At 42.5% G+C, this 17726-nt stretch overlaps 1 protein-coding gene across 1 annotated transcript in view; it reads right to left on the reverse strand.

The window, feature by feature from the left end:
• Positions 1-17726, reverse strand: part of WIPI2 (WD repeat domain, phosphoinositide interacting 2) — a 39657-nt gene that overhangs the window by 8645 nt on the left and 13286 nt on the right. Inside the window, exons 3-9 of the mRNA XM_074965158.1 lie at positions 13617-13786; positions 12656-12752; positions 11841-11938; positions 9815-9907; positions 8926-8996; positions 1638-1745; positions 302-466 (exon numbers count right to left, since the gene is read on the reverse strand). Coding sequence (XP_074821259.1) covers positions 302-466; positions 1638-1745; positions 8926-8996; positions 9815-9907; positions 11841-11938; positions 12656-12752; positions 13617-13786 — 802 coding nt within the window. The remainder of the gene's footprint in view (positions 1-301; positions 467-1637; positions 1746-8925; positions 8997-9814; positions 9908-11840; positions 11939-12655; positions 12753-13616; positions 13787-17726) is intronic.

Raw genomic sequence — 17726 nt, forward strand, 5'->3', positions numbered from 1 at the left:
CTCTTTAAAAAGCAATTCATTCCACAATCATCCCTGAAGAAACTTTATGCCTTCTGTTTCAGTCGGGCTCTGAGTAATTAGTTTTCACACACTGTTCCTGAGCAGGACGAAGCTTTGAAATGGTTACCAAATGGCAATCCAATCCCTGATGTGTTCTATACATTAGCCATTTAGCTATAGAGGAGATGTGTGACCTGACAAGCCAGAAAACCTTGGAACATTATCTAGTCTGTCAAGGCTTCCTTTGCTTGATACTGGCAGTCCACCAGGTGGTGGGAAAAAACCTCATCTCCTTACTCACGTGGCAAGAGTACAGATGTTTTTGTGTCCACAGAATGGCAGGCGAACTGTAGCAAAGGCTCTGCCCTGGTTAAACATTTCTGTGACTTGAGAGGGCAGATAGCTTGTGGAGGCCATCAGCACTTTTCCGAAGTAACCTGTCCAGGTAGTGGGCTCTTCCTGAGGTCTACAGTTCAGGAGGAAGAAAAGGGAAAGTTGAATTCAATTGTGTACTTTGACATTAAAAACAACCTGCAACGGGAGAAGGATGTCTGGTGGTCTTTTTACTTTATGACGTATAAAGGCTCTTTTCCTTGTTTGCCCCCTCCCCCTTAGAAATAACACTACCGATAAGTCTGGTATCCCTTATTTTTGTTGGGCTTCTCACTGCAAGTCTCATGTACTATGAGCGCTCTTAGCCCTTTAGCGAATGGATAGGATGTTAAATTGCTAACTTTTTTCCCCTATTTATAAAATTGCATGACAATGTGTTAACAAAAATTTAAGCAACCTGACTATACAAAAGAATCACTTCCATTCTCAATCAAGTTTCACTATTGTTTATCTAGTATCATAATCCAACCATTTTCCAGAGTCTCAGGGCATGTCTACACTTACTTCCGGAGCAATCAATCCAGCGGGGGTCGATTTATCGCATCTAGCAAAGATGCGATAAATCGACCACCAAGTGCTCTCCCGTCGACTCCGGTACTCCACCAGAGCGAGACGCTAGGGCGGAGTCGACGGGGGAGCGTCAGTCGTCCTACCACAGTGACTTAGACCGACTTAGCTTGCCCCCCTGCCCAGTGTAGACCAGGCCTCAGAGACAACAGTAAACAACAACTGAAGTTCTAATATAAAGATCATGCAGGAAAACTGAAAAACCTTTCTAGAACTCCTTTATGCATCATGAAGCAGCAAACAAGGGAAAAATCCAAATTCCCTTTGCAGGTCACCCTTGAAATGATAATCTAGAGTGTCAATATGCTCCATGCCCTCAACCCACACAAATAAGTGTTTTTAGTTGCAGCCTTTTATGGCACTCCATGCATGTCAGTACTATGATATATGCAGGTAGGAAGGTTGACTGACTGTGTAGTAAAAGGTACATGTGATTAAAAAAATTTAAGTGTCCCCATTTTTCTCCTAAGGACGTTCCAACTTATCATAGAAATAGTTTTTCTATTTACAGAGGGACATGTGTATCTCAGCAGCTGAATTCAGCCAGCTGATCCACAATTGTCTTGCTATGTCCTTAACAGTAAGGGGTTTTCAAAAGAAGGAAGTGTCCAAGCTCCTGAGAATTCATCCAGACTGTCAAACAACAAGTCTGTTTCTTGAGCATTTCTGAAACTTACTTTTCTTTCACAGTCTCGAGTTTGAAGATGTGCACTGTCTCTGTGTTACTGGATGCAGAGAGGAACATTCCATCCATGCTGAAGGCCAATGAGCAGATGCTTACACACCTAGAAGAGAGAGTAACTGCATAAATGTCTACATACTAGCGCTATGCCAAACAGGAAATGGAGAAAAGGTATCATTAAGTCATATGGAGCTCATGAGGCTCAGTTAAAATGGGAATATTAGTCCCCCACACTAGCATATAGGAGTCTTTGTCACTGAATATTTCCAGCCTCTTCAGTTATTAATCCAGCTCCATTGTGCAGGCCAGGAAAAAATCCTGGAAATGTTGCAGAAAGGTGGAAAGAGACAGCTTTCCTTGTTCAGTCTTGTATCAGAGATTTACAGATCACTCACATTTAAACCAAGATCTCCAAAGGACTTAGAGCCTGTGTGTACTGCCCTCTGTGAATCAGCAAAGGGAAAACATTTCTAGAGAGAACATTCTGAACTGTTTTCGTTGACATTTTCTGTTTCGCTTACAGAGAGACAGAATCTCAGGCTGAGTTTGGACTTCCCATTATGCACTAGATTTCAACTGAGACACCAGCTAGGGAATCAGCAGGCATCAGAGTCCAAACTCAGTCTACCCATCTCTATACAAAGCCCAGTGCAACTACATGGGTAAGTATCACAGAAACTGTAGTACTATACCAGTGACTTATTGGAATCAAAATGGTTAAAGAGATTTGAAGAAGTGTGAAAACAAGCTATTTACACGTTATTTTTCTGTCATGAAATCTGAGTGTGCCCCAAATGTGAACTTGATGACCTTCATGAAATGAGTTTGTTAGTCTCAAGAGAGGCCAAGGACTGAATGACTCAGAACACACACTTGAATCAGTTCTTTTCAATACCTATTCTCGTGTTTTATACTGTAAATTAGTGCAGCCACACATAGTACCATAATCATACCAGATACTTTACAGGAGTTGACCTGTGTCAAACAAGTACCTGCACCAATAAATTTCTAATCTAAAAGCAAGAGCAAGTACAATACTGTATGGCAAGTTTTGGAAGAGAAAGCGGCTAGCATACATTCAATTGGAAGTTGTTCCAGGAACACTGGATAATGGGAAAGCAAGAGTGGGTGAAAGATACTGTGATGCTGGCAGACCAGGTGCCAGCTCATGCCAAGGTCCCCATGTCACAACTGAGCAATGATAAATACATAGCTGGAATCACTATGGCTCACCTGTGTGTTAGCCCTGTTAAAATAGGTATCATAAGAATGTGTGCAGCATTTGTTACTTCTCTCCCCCACCCAGCCCCAGTGAGGATTCTTACTCCTGAGGGCATTCTGCGCCAAAAAGTTTAAAATTCTGCAAATTTTATTTGTCAAATAAACGTGGAGGCTCCAGCATGGCATTGGGGAGCACAAGCCACTGGCTGCCACAGAGATGGGAGATCACTGTGCAGCTTCCCGCTGGGACATGGACTCAGCAGTGAGACTGCACCCAACCCTGACACAGCGTAAAGACCTGGCCTGCCCCAGAAGTGCCTCAAGGCCCTGCCCCTCCATGTGGCCAGGCAGGCTCAGCAAGCCAGGATCCAAGTGTGGAGGGGCTTAATGTGGGGTGATCCAGGTGTGGGTTGAGAGAGTTCTGGGTGGGGAAATCTGGGTGTGGGCAGCTCAGCGGTGGGCAGGCGATCTGGATGCACAGGGGCTTGTTGGGGGGTTCTGTGTGCAATGGTAATGAGACTCTGCGGGGGGGTCAAGGTGAATGTGGCTGGGGCTCAGCAGCGAGGAGGCCTGGGTGTGTGGGGGGGATAGAGCTTAGCAGGGGGTCTGGGTGTGGGGGTCTCAGTGGTGGTTCAGATGCTGGGGGACTGGGGACAGTGATTTATCTCTCTGCCAGCTGCCCTGGGCATCTGAAACACATTGCTGGGGCAAGTCGCATGACTGCTCTTGTGGCTTCCCTTTGCTTCCCCGTGAGAAAGTCATTTTTTGGCAGGGAAGCAAAAAAATCTGTGGGGAACACAAATTCTGTGCAATTGCAGTGGCACAGAATTCCCCCAGGAGTAGAAGATGAGTCATGCAAGTGGATTCCTCCAATAAAACTGAGTTTGCACATAGCAGGAGAGGGACAGAAGCCCCCAAATAAAAGGAACTAGGTATGTAGCTTGGACTCTGGGAGGCAAGGTTTTTCTTGGCATAGGCAAGAGATCTTCAGCTGCTTAGCTTGGGTTAGCCCTAAAGGACATACAGAGCTTGCTGATTATAGAAGCTTCTATTACCTTTTGAAACTTGTGTGTATATTTTTACCTGCTTTAACCTTGTAAAATAACTCTGGTCTCTTTTTCCTATTTAATAAATCTTCATATAGTTTATTATAGGATTGGCTACAAGTGTTGTCTTTGGTGTGAGATCTAAAGTGCAACTGACCTGGGGTAAGTGAGTGGTCCTTTGGGACTAGGAGTAACCTGAATATTGAAGTGATTCTTGGTGTAAGGGACCATCTATCACAAAGGTACATTCACCTGGATAAGATAGGTTGTAGTACTGAAGGAGACTAGATATGACTCCACATTAAAGCTGTTTTAGTGCCTGAAGAGTTCACACTTGATAATTGGTTCGTGAAATCTATATATAGAATTCTCAACTAATTTGGGGTTTGTGCCATGCTTCCTAGCAGTCTGCCCTGAGATTGGTACTCTCACTCTCGAGTCACTGTAAGCAGCGTTACACATAATGATGCAGAATTCAGGAGACAAGCTTGAATAGTCTGTAGGGAGGGGCTTTTGGAACAGATGAGTAAAGAGATGTAGGCAGAAGTGGATTAGTTAGTGCTTTGCAGAGATGCTTGGACTTAAATGTGGAATGGGGATGTCTGTTCAGAGATCTGGGGTTGGAGAGAGAGATGGTAAGATCAGAAAGAAACAAAACAATCTTCCCATTTGAATATACAGAGACAGGGAAAGAGCAGAGTATAGGAAGGTGAAGGCTAGAGGAGAAGATCACAATAGTCAACAAGGAAAGTTACCAGAGCATGGACAAGTATCTTAATACTGACAAAGGGACAAATTTTGGAAATGGTGGTCTGAAAGGCGGAGTGTGTGAAAGGGAAGGAAAGAAGAATTGAAGAGGTCACCAAGATTGAGCCTGGGTGATTGAAAGTGGTGTCATTTTAACTGGGTTTTTATCTGTCACCACTGCTACACAGAATTCAACTGCTATCTAGTCCCTATGAATAGTCTCAGTTTAGAAAGACAAGAAAGCAAAAACACCTATGAAAAATGCAAAAATGCTCATTAATACTATTAGAATCTAAAGAACCCTCTGACACATCTGTAGTGAACGCTTTTAATGTTTACACTACTTTTGTGAAACTGAGTGTACTTCTAATGTTGAGAGGTAAGAGTAATTAAAATGTATTCTGAAGGTTTTGGAAGTATATTAGAACCTTCAATGAATGCCAGTATAGCCAAAGGTTAAGTACAAGACCTTGCTTGTCATTGCTGTAAAAGACAGACAATATATACACATAACTGATAAGCTCTCTTTAGTTAGAAGCTTCTGATGACATTGGCAAACAAAAAACTGCTTGAATAGCTTTGAGCTAATGACATAGGAATATATTATTATAATGTACATTTGTTATGTAGGTGGAGAAGTCCAAGGAAAGGGATTGCTCCTTAACACTGCCTGCTTCTGATCTCCTGATGAAACTGCACAAAGCAGACTATCACCTGTTCATAATTAACAGTAACTGGAAATTGAGTGAAATTTAAGTACAATGTAAAAGTGTCATTGCATCACAAGTGCCATTACCAATCAAAGCTATAAAATTAAGATTCTGCCATTTATGAAAACATGTATAGATCTCAAAATTAGACTTTCATAAGTGATCCTAGCCTCTGTTTGCCAGAAACTGGGATTGGGAGACAGGGAATGGGACACCATCCCTGCTCATCCTGGCTAACAGCCATGGATGGACCAATCCTCCATGAATTTATCTAGTTTTCTGAACCCTGTTATAGTCTTGGCCATCACAACATCCTTTGGCAAAGTTCCACAGGTTGATTGTGTTGTATGAGAAAATATTTCTGTTTTAAACCTGCCGCCTATTTATTTCATTTGGTGACCCCTAGTTTGTGTGTTACGAGGAGTAAATAACACTTCCTTATTTACTTTCTCCACACCAGTCATGATTTTACAGATCTCTATCATACTCCACCCCTCAGTCATCTCCTTTTCAATTAAAGCCAGATTCCAGTAAGACTTTTATTGTTCACTTCTGTTAACCCCAGAACAGCTAGCAAGTAGATCTGAAAAGTTCATCTCAATCCTTAAAATATTCTAAAAATCATAAAAGGTACATTGCATAAAAACCAACCTCATTCTTCAAAGTAAAATAGGTTTCAGAGTAACAGCCGTGTTAGTCTGTATTCGCAAAAAGAAAAGGAGGACTTGTGGCACCTTAGAGACTAACCAATTTATTTGAGCATGAGCTTTCGTGAGCTACAGCTCACTTCATCGGATGCATACTGTGGAAATTGCAGAAGACATTATATACACAGACACCATGAAACAATACCTCCTCCCACCCCACTCTCCTGCTGGTAATAGCTTATCTAAAGTGATCATCAGGTTGGGCCATTTCCAGCACAAATCCAGGTTCTCTCACCCTCCGCCCCCCCACAGACAAACTCTCTCTCTTGCTGGTAATAGCCCATCAAAGGTGACCACTGTCTTCACAATGTGTATGATAATCAAGGTGGGCCATTTCCTGCAGAAATCCAGGTTCTCTCACCCCCTCACCCCCCTCCAAAAACCACACACACAAACTCACTCTCCTGCTGGTAATAGCCTATCCAAAGTGACCACTCTCCTTACAACCTGCATGAAAATCAAAGTGGGCCATTTCCAGCACAAATCCAGGTTCTCTCACTCCCCCACCCCCATACACACACAAACTCACTCTCCTGCTGGTAATAGCTCATCCGAAGTGACCACTCCCCCTACAATGTGCATGATAACCTGGATTTGTGCTGGAAATGGCCCACCTTGATTTTCTCACTGTCCCCCCCCCCCCCACACACAAACTCACTCTCCTGCTGGCAATAGCTCATCCAAACTGACCACTCTCCCCACACTGTGCATGACAATCAATCCTTGAATCAATCAGTTTGGATGAGCTATTGCCAGCAGGAGAGTGAGTTTGTGTGTGTGTGAGAAAACCTAGATTTGTGCTGGAAATGGCCCACCTTGATCATCATGCACATTGTAGGGGGAGTGGTCACTTCGGATGAGCTACTACCAGCAGGAGAGTGAGTTTGTGTGTGTATGGGGGTGGGGGAGTGAGAGAACCTGGATTTGTGCTGGAAATGGCCCACTTTGATTTTCATGCAGGTTGTAAGGAGAGTGGTCACTTTGGATAGGCTATTACCAGCAGGAGAGTGAGTTTGTGTGTGTGGTTTTTGGAGGGGGGTGAGGGGGTGAGAGAACCTGGATTTCTGCAGGAAATGGCCCACCTTGATTATCATACACATTGTGAAGACAGTGGTCACCTTTGATGGGCTATTACCAGCAAGAGAGTGAGTTTGTCTGTGGGGGGGGTGGAGGGTGAGAAAACCTGGATTTGTGCTGGAAATGGCCCAACCTGATGATCACTTTAGATAAGCTATTACCAGCAGGAGAGTGGGGTGGGAGGAGGTATTGTTTCATGGTGTCTGTGTATATAATGTCTTCTGCAATTTCCACAGTATGCATCCGATGAAGTGAGCTGTAGCTCACGAAAGCTCATGCTCAAATAAATTGGTTAGTCTCTAAGGTGCCACAAGTCCTCCTTTTCTTTTTGCAAAGTAAAATAAACTCCCAAGTGGTCAATTTACCCTTCCTCTGAAAGAATGTTCAGATGACAGCAACCAGACATATGTAGTAGAAGTGAGGTATACTTAAAGTTTAGTGTGGTTACTCTCCACACCCTAAGATTTAGCTCACTTTCCTATATGTTAGTATTAACACTCAGCAATGTCTCTTCATAATAGGGAGTAGTTGCATAAGCAGCTCTAGTAACAAATTATTGTGAGGTGAAAGAGTACTGTTTTTCCTAAAGGCAGTAATGCACCACCACACTGAAAGGAGGTCACCAGGTACATTGTATTAAGCATCCACAGAGGTTTAACTTTTTAAAAACTAGATTTTAAAAGGAAAAACTTAAAGCAGCTCTTCATCAGCTATGTATTGCATGTGTACATTGCAGAAAAGTTAGGTGAAAAGCCAATACATTTTCCCTAAATGGCAAAACAGTTTTGGATGCTTCATAATGAAGTAAATAGAACAGTACGTATGCCATTTTTTCCAAAAAGTGTACTTCAAGATTTGTTTTGCTCCCTTGCTCTCTATATACTGCAAGTCTGTTGCATATGTTCTCTATTGCCTCAAGCTTTTAAAATAAGCTTTTCTCCTTTAGAAGTCAGGCCTTCACTTCCTTTTCTTGTTGCAAGGCTTTTGGAGGGCTGGATATATCATGAAAAACTGTAAGAGCAAGCATTTTTTGTTCCCCATTTCCTTCATTCAATAGAAGAACACCTGGCCCAATTTGAACTTCTTGTATGCTCTATTCTGATTGAGACAGACAGTGGAGAACCAGGGAAAGGGGTTGGTTAGAAATCATCCTAAAAATCAGGACAGCATTCTTCCTCCTTACAACTACAATTTTTAGGCTAACTCAAGCATATCTTGACATACTAGCCCATAATCAGCAAAAACGGTCAGTGTCTAATATGGATATAATTTTCTAAATAATATGGTTCAGCAGTCCAATGAATGAACCCAGTTTTGGACTCAAACATCAGTGTTAAATCTCTAAAGCCCTTCAGTAGTTCAGATATCAGAAATGAATCTCACAAATCTTGAGCAGGAAAGATATCTTTCCTAACACCAGCATCATTACCCCCCCCCCCCCCCCAAGCAGTAGTGCTATATCCAGCATGGCTTGATGTGTATTGATACAGTCTGTCAGTGTGCTGAAGCGTCTTTATGGTGGAAACATATCAGAGGTCTGCAAAGTGGGCAGGCTGTTGGTCAAGTCAAAAAGAGCTGCAGAGGGCCATATGCTCTCTTTTGCTTTCTCACAAACCTGGTCTGTAACTTTAAGGCATCCAGGATCAATTGTAGCAAAGTATAAACTTTACTTCAGTTACTATGACTCATGGCTATACAAAAAGGTCAACTACAGAATACATTGGAAATCTACCGCAAGGAACAAGCTTCAGAGAATGAGCTTTTTTGAACTTCACCTCTTCACTCCCCTTCGGAATTCAAAGAGTTTCTGTCCCTCTGGAATGGAAAATACTCGGATCACTGTCCCCTATGAAGAAAAAAACCAAGCCTCATTCCTCAATTTAAATACCCGCTTTGTGGTTCTCACTCTAGTCAGCGTGCACAAAGATCAGAGTACCATCACAACCAGTTCATACTGTGCAATTCTTGTCACAATTGCTGCACACCAGATAAGAGTCACCCAACATAAGCCAGTTACATTTAGTCTTCGGGTTTATTTTTAGAGGGTGGGAAAAGCAGAAAGAGGATGGGCTTAATAGCTGACCTATGAAGTTAAAGAGAAGGAGTTCTGTGTCAAGGAGAAGCCTTTTCCCTTTCTAAGTATACTTAGAACAGTATTTCTTTTTCTTGTGGAAAGGAAATGCAACTAGCACTACCTCTTAGGCATGGTACCATGTGATAAAAGTAAAGGAAATGGTATGCACTTCAGTTCAGAGAGAGTGTAATATTCCAATCTAATACAGAATGAGACGAGCCTGTGCTGATTTGTGCAATTCATACAGAAGTGGTCAGTCTGTGCCAGATATAGGCTATCATTTCACTCTATTTCACTTTGACTTTTACTGTCTTGTTTCTGTTTTATGATTCTACCTTCCTAATAATATGCAAGATCGCTAACTTCCAATAAATATACTTTATCACTGATGTCCTAACTACATTACATCTGATTGTCTGTAGTCATTTAAAAGCCTTGTTACCACTAATACCAGTAGCTCCTAATTCAGAGAGTTTTAATTATACCAGCCAACCTCTTTTAGTACTTGTGAAACATTCAGGAAACTTGGAAACACTACAAAGTAAGCTTCACTCTGATCCATATAGTGACAACCAAATCAAAAAACCTACCTTTTCTGAAGCCGTGGCAAGTTTAGTGCCATTTGCATCAAAGGCCAATGCAGCCAAGGGGCTATCATGAGCTGGGATCATGTTAGCAGCTCTCTGCAAGAATAAGCCAATAAAATATAGAACTTAGTATAATGCAGATTAAAAAAAAAGTAAAATCAAAACAAAAAATGCAAGGCTCGATTTTTAAGAGAACCCAAACAGATGTACATTATCTGTTTTAGACCTGCTAATATACTAGAATGTACAGCTTCATGAAAACACCACCACCATTCATAGAAACGATTGACAGCACAAAAGTGATCATAAGGAAAAAACTGTCATATTAAAAAAAGTCAGTCATGAGATTAATAAAATAGTCATGATGAATCAGTTTTAAATCGCACTGTTAAAGTGTACAGTGCTCACTTTATATTTTGATTACAAATATTTGCATTGTAAAAAAAAGAAATAGCATTTTTCAATTTACCTCATACAAGTACTGTAGTGCAATCTGTATGGTGAAAGTGCAACTTACAAATGCTGGGTTTTTTTTTAAACATAACTGTACTTAAAAACAAAACAGTGTAAAACTTTAGAGCCTACAAATTGAAGCATGAAGAGGCATATGAATAATTAGCACATCTGGCATGTAATACCTTGCAATGCCAGCTACAACAATGCCATGCAAACACCTGTTCTCACTTTCAGGTGACATTATAAAATAAGAAGCAGGCAGCATTATTTCCCATAAATGAAAAACTTGTTTGTCTTAGCGACTGGCTGAACAAAAGTAGGACTGAGTGGACTTTTATGAGGTGAATAGAAAAAAATACTTTTTGCTTTTTTTACAGTGCAAATATTTAATAAAAATAATATAAAATGAGCACTGCACACTTGATATTGTGTGTTGTAACTGAAATCAATATATTTGAAAATGTAGAAAAACATCCAAAAACATTTATAAATAAATTTAAATTGGTATTCTATTTTTGCTTAACAGTGTGATTAATTGTGACTACCTAGTTAATTTGTTTTGCGTTAATCACATGCATTAACTGAGTTTTTCCTAGGGCTTTCAATCTATAATGCTCAACCCTAACCACTAATCCAGAGGTGGGCAAACTTTTTGGCCCAAGGGCCACATCTGGGTGGGGAAATTGCTTGCAGGGCCATGAATGTAGGGCTCAGGCAAGGGATTGGGGTGCAGGAGGGAGTGCAGTGTGCAGGAAGGGGCTCAGGGCAAAGGGGGTTAGGGTGCAGGAGGGGGAGCACAGTGCGGGAGGGGGCTCAGGGCAGTGGTGCAGAGAGGGATGCGGAGTGCGGGAGTGGACTCAGGGCAGGGGAGATGCGGCAGCGGGCTGGGGTGCAAGCAGGGAGTTGGGGTGCAGAAGGTACAAGGGGGCTCAGGGCAGGGGGTTGGGGTGCGGGGTGTAAAAGGGGTTCGGCGTCCAGCCTGGCGCCGCTTACCTGAAGCGACTCCGGGGTGGCAGCGGTGTGCACTGCTCTAGGAAGCGGCCAGCACTGCATCCCTGCGGGCTCGGGGGGGGGGGGGAGGGGGCGCGCGCTTAGGGAGGGAGGCGGCAGCCCCTGTGGGTACCTCCCCTGAAGCTCCCATTGGCCACGGTTCCCCGTTCCCATCCTATGGGAGCTGCGGGGGGGTGGAGGCAGGGGCAGTCCACGGAGCTCTGTCCCTGTCCCCTGGGGCTGCAGGGACATGGTGCTGGGTGCTTCCCAGAGCAGCGTGGGGCCTGCGGTGCCACGCGGGTGGCAATCCCAAGGGCTGGATCCAAAGCCCTGAGGTACCAGATCCAGCCCGCGGGCCGAAGTTCGCCCACCCCTGCACTAATCAAATGTACTATTACCCCTTTACTGTGCTCTGCTGTCTTATGCCCAGCTTCAGTAACAGACAAACTACAGTAGAGACCTCATTCCACAATAATGATCTCAAGTAATTTGAGTTTCCGTTAACTCCTCTTTGAGCCTATTAAGCTAAGTCTCAAAAAAGCACATCTTTAAAGGTGCCAGTAGCACTGACAAGGACTCTTACCAGATTGATGGTGTCAAAGACTTGCACCTCTCCGATGGTCGCGCTTCCTGGATAGGCCAGATAGCAGTTATCATTGTTTATTGACAAGGCGCACAAGCCTATGAAGGATGAGCAAAAAAGGATTAAAGAGGCAGAGGCCAAACCTTACCCATCAGAGATTTAGTTCTATATTCAGATCAAGCTACAATATATCAGAACTTAACTCAAAGCCAGTGTCCTCAGAAGGGTCTTAAATGGGATGGGGGCTGGACAATCTTAAGGCCAACAGCCACCAGTTTAAAAAAAGTGATCATTTTAAGACAGAAATAGTCATATGGAAGGTATAGAAACTGTGATAAAGAGTCAAGAATTTCCTGGGTTCACAGTTTGTGATACCTAAAATATTATCCCTACAGATGCATTTTGCAGTGTTGCCATGCAAATTCCGGTGACATCTTGCTCATTATGGTTTCTTCAGTGTTCAATTATGATCAAATCTGAATATCATCCCTATGAAGTTTTTCACCTGACTGGGAAAATAAGGTACTGGAAAAAAAAAAAAAGTAGTTTCACATAGGATGGCAGAGGTTTTTTTTATTTGTGATGGTATGAATGCAAAGAAATTCTCAAAAAATCCACTTAGTGTCACGGGGCAAGTTCAGCACCCTTTGAATCTGAATATACTTCAGGGTCTAGCAGCTAACTCCCATTGTCAAGTGGGAATAAAGATTTTATTAATGAGCACTCTACACAATTTCCTATAAGAAACAGTCGCACACAATGAAAGACTATACATTTCATGTGTTTCTTAAATTAAATGAGCCCCAGATATTCACCAGCAGGGTTGGGGGGCGTCTCCCTGATTGTATGCAGCACCTTCATGTCTCGTATGTTATGTATGTATAGAGACTCTTCTAGGCATACTATCAGCCTCTAGAGAAAGGGGACAGGAAAATAAAGACAAAATTAAATATATTAAAAGGAATTTGTACAATTTCTTACAGATTACCACAACCTGTGTCCAACACATATTAGGCAATTTTCAAACACAAAGGCAGAAAGTCCTTGCCCAGTGCAATGCTAGTCATTTCTGAGTTGATGGGAAGTAGTAACATTAAGCTGAGACAATCTACACCCTCTTTAGAAGACTGCTCTCTACTGAACATTTATAGGGGCATAGCTACATCAACCAGTGGTGTAAGAACTCCAAACCCCTAACTGACTTAACTATAGCAACATAACCCCTAGCACAGATGCAGCTATGTTGACAGAAGATGGCTTCCTTCTGACACATCTAACTCAGTTCGAGGAGTTGGTTGTTTCTATACAGACATAAAAACCCCTTTTGCTGGTGTAGTATGCATCTACACCATGAGCTATGTCAGTAGAGTCTCTAGTGTAGATATACACTCATGCTCAGCAATACCCAACAACTGGGTTACTTGCACACCCTGAGATTTAAGGTATATTGTCTAATACAGCCCTCAACCCTACAAAGGACTCAACTTCCACAGTATTTCCCATATAGAAAGCATTAAGTTTAAGGAACTCTGATGTAGTTCTTTAATCAATTATTGAGAATGATGCCCTGGGGATGTTTCACGACAACATTCATACTCAACAGAATTTCACATAAATTATGATGTTAATTGCCTATATCCTTCCAGGGCTAGAAGCAGGAAAGTTAAAATTAGCAGTTTCAAACTATTTTTTGGCACCAGAGGGAAATAGTACTTGGCAGGGGCCAAATCCCCAGCCTGTCAAGAGACATTTCTACACCCAAACATTACTACTTACCTGTCTATTTAGTTTGACAGCCAGGATTGTATTGGAATAGCTGTAGTTGCAAATCTCGGTCCCCTTCTTAAAGTGGCAAACTTTCAGCTTGCGTGGGGCTTTAAGGCTAACTATGGCCACCAAGCTACTGGAGAACAGCCTCTCCACGATGCACACATCTTCTGTGTCGGCTAAGGAGTTACAAAAAGGGAAAGGGAAGTAAGAAATTCCATGTTAGAGAAAAAGTACCCTACAGACCACAAAAAGACTGAAGTCAATCCACAAGAAGTGAGAAGAGAATGTAATCTTAATGTGCGAACAGAACCATATACACTGAATTCTGATTTACAAAGCCCCTTCTTCACATGCCATAATATTTTACATGTTTGTAAAATGTGAGGGTATTTTAAAAATACGTTTACTTGTTATGTGTGTAAATATTAACAGGATACTGAATGGCTGCATCAAAATCTCATAAAAGGAAAGGATCTTACATTGTGTGATGTATAGTGAAATGAAAAGGTGACTGCCTAGACAAATGCAGTACCGCTGCGTGTGTGAAAAGCTTTATGATGCCAAGTAACCTGGAATTTATGCAGACAGAAAAACTACTGTACTCAAGGTAGTTGATAAATTGGTTGTTCTGAAACTGTAAGGGCCACCGGCTCTAGCTCAGTGGTTTGAGCACTGGCCTGCTAAACCCAGGGTTGCGAGTTCAATGCTTGAGGGGGCCATTTAGGGATCTGAGGCAAAAATTGGGGATTAGTCCTGCTTTGAGCAGGGGGTTGGACTAGATGACCTCCTGAGGTCCCTTCCAACCCTGATATTCTATGATTCTTCCCATGGCACTTTCATTTTTCCGAGGTCTCACATCTGAAAACTGACCAGGCATGATCTCAAATAGCTGTAAAAACTGACATGGGGACTGAGCATCTGGATAATTCACTGAGCCAGAAAGCAGCGACTCCTTCTCCCTGCTGGATCAATAGTGGCATTTTCTAGGACAGCTGGCTGTATATATGTATTTAATATTAAAGTGGAAAGAAGAAATGAATCTGTTAAGTATCTGAACAGGAGAGTGCTTATCAGATGCCTACAGCCGTTCTAGAGCTGTAAATAAATATCTGCTAAAAGCCTGATGTTCCATTATAGACTCAGTCAAGACAAGCTCCTTGAGCCTTCCTGCCTTGATCCATTACTGTAAATCTACCATTTCAAAATCAATATTTGGATTAGTGCAATGCTGATGCTTGCCAAACAGGAAAACTGCCTGAAAGAACTATTTCTGAGGGCTTCAGAGGCAGCTCTTGGTACAGTCAAGCAATTGATACTCTTCTCACCAGCCAAGCCAGAAGTTGCCTGAAAGACTATATTTATCTGTCCAATCTGTCTAGCATATGAACACATCCAATACCCTACACACTTGTTCAGTATGAGTGAGTTTTTAGCTAATTCATCTAACAAATATATTTCAATTTTTACCTGAAATATTTAAAGAGGTCCCTGAGTAAGATGTGCATGCACTCCCTCCTACAAGAAAACAGTCTCAATACCAAAGTTGCTGTAGGAAGAGTTTATACCAAGTTCTTTTCATTATTAAATGAAACCTTAATAGATGAAGGATCCTTCAGTTTCAATCAAAATTTCAGATTAACTAGCGCATCAGGAGTGGTATTCAACTTAATTGCCTTGTAATGGTTCAGACATGTTTACACAGAAACAAGCTTGCATCCACAGTATGAGAGAAACATCAAAATAGTTTAAAGCAGCCTTGCAAAGTTCTATTCACCCTCTTTTCCAAGCCAAGTAGTGGTGTATGGGTTTTTTTTGGTTTTGTTTTGTTTTGAAAAAACAGAGGGGAACGAGTGATTACTTTTTCAACATGGGAAGAAAGAGCACTTAGTTTTTGTGCCTGGGCTAGTAAGTTTTCACAATCATGGTTCAAAGCAGTGGATCTTAACCTTCTTGATGCCATGGGCAACTTTTGAAAAGAAAAAAGTCAGATCAATCATTTATTTTTAATATGTCAATTTATCACAATTCCAAAAATGATTAAATCTAGAGAGGTAATGATGCATTTTGACTTTAAAATACATTAAAACGCTTAATGTGATCAGTTTGGTGCAAGTAGTAACTGACAGTACAAGTTACACTCTTGAGATGTACTGCCATGTTGTTCCAGAGTGCTTCATGGCAAATATACCATTTTTACAAAAGGGAAGAGAGGAGGAACAGAAAGAACCTAGCTGCTCAGGGTGACTGTTCCCTCCTCCCCTCTCATGAAAAATGAATCAGCTCCTCCTTCCTGCCACCCTCCCCTGGCAACCCAAGACCTGGAATGAGGGGGTCTGAGAGGTTCCCACTGGACCTGCCACTCCCCCAGGCCTGGGACTGGGGTTGAAGAACTTCTAGAACACCAGCAGCAGAAGTGTTGTCAGGGGCCAGGGTACATGTGGAAGTGGCATTCTGCAGAACTGATGTGGGGCTCAACGGAAAGAGTAAGTGATCGTGGTCAAGAAGGAAATTACTGGAACTTCGACAGACAGCAGATGCAACCACCATTAAGGGGACCAGTTCACACATTACCCCACTCTGTGTGCTCTCAAACGGTCAAAAATACATTAAGAGCTAGGGAAAATTCCCAGTTCCCCTCCTCTAACCACCAGATACATACTACACCTCGAGTAGCGTACTTCATTTAGGCTATGTCTACAATATCTCTTTTGTTGGTCAGGAGGGTGGGAAAAAACAAAAACTACACCCCTGACTGTCAAAAATTATACCAACAGAAACACTGGTGTGGGCAGCACTATGTTGGCAGGAGATGCTCTCCCGCCAACATAGCTACCGTTGCTCATTGGGGATGGTTTAATTATGCTGATGGGAGAGCTCTCTCCAGTCAGCACAGAGTGGCTACTCAGGAGACAGTACAGCTATGCTACTGAAAGGTCTCTAGTGTAGAAATAGCCTTAGTGATCTACTTAAGAATTTGCAGAGTTTAATTCTACAGTAGAAAAATACAAGAGGTACCAATAGAGGATATGAATAGCACAGCACGGACACAACCATTTAGGACCAAAGTCAACACCAACTCTGCCCAACTTCTACACCAGAGAAACCCCAAAATGCATTTCTGCAGGGTTAAGCTACCTTGTGCATAGGGTGTCACTATGTAGAAGTAAAATTAACATTTTGTTAAATCTGTTGCCAAGTCATTAATTATTTTCCCTCCAGTTATTTAGCAAGTAATTATACATACACAATGGAAATATCTTTACTGCAGGAACTGCATGCTCCGTAGGTGGAGGTCAAGTCAGACTAGCTCACAACAGCTCACCAAGCGATCACTTTCTTTTAAAAAAGCTGCTAAAGCATGAAGTGCAAGGTAGGTCTTTATACTCACAAAGAAAGCTTTCAAAATGTAGATGGTCTAAAACAATCCCAAAATGTGCTGGGAAGCACTGTGGTCCACTGGATAGGGCACTGTGCTAGGAGTCAGGAGATTTGGTTGCACTGGTGCCAACTGTGATTTCCCCAGGGGTGCTGGACCCCCGCTGCACCCCAGGCCCTGCACTCACTCCACCCCGCCACATCCTGCCCACACTCCGCCTCTCCCCCCCCCCCCCCCCCACACACACACCACTGAACAGCTGATCGTGGCAGGTGAACAGCAGATGAGCTGATTGGGGCCCATCAGTAGGCAGAAGGGCTGGGAAGGAGCTGATCCATGGGGCTGCCAGTGAGTGCTGAGCACCCACTTTTTCCCTCCCAAAGGGTGCTCCAGCCCTATGGATCTGGGTTCTGTGGGAGTTCTGCCAGGGATCTGCTGTCTGACCTGAGGTGTATCTCTGTGCCTTGGTTTCCTGCATCCTTGGTCTCTCTTGTGTATTCAGATTGTGAGCTTTTTGGGAAAGTGACTATCTTATTATGTATTTGTACAGAGCCTACCACAGTGGGGAACCCATCTCCACTGATGTCTCTAGGTAGAACAGGAATAAAAAATGAATAAGTATTAACTTTTTGTTTTAATGGTATGTTAACATCTAAATTAGCAATAGAGTTCAGAGTTAACAGTTGACATCACTGTCTACAGAGCAAGAATTTTTGTATTATGAAAATCTCTGTCTATAG

Source organism: Natator depressus, chromosome 10 (genome assembly GCF_965152275.1).
Source record: "Natator depressus isolate rNatDep1 chromosome 10, rNatDep2.hap1, whole genome shotgun sequence".
Taxonomy (NCBI): Eukaryota; Metazoa; Chordata; order Testudines; family Cheloniidae; genus Natator; species Natator depressus.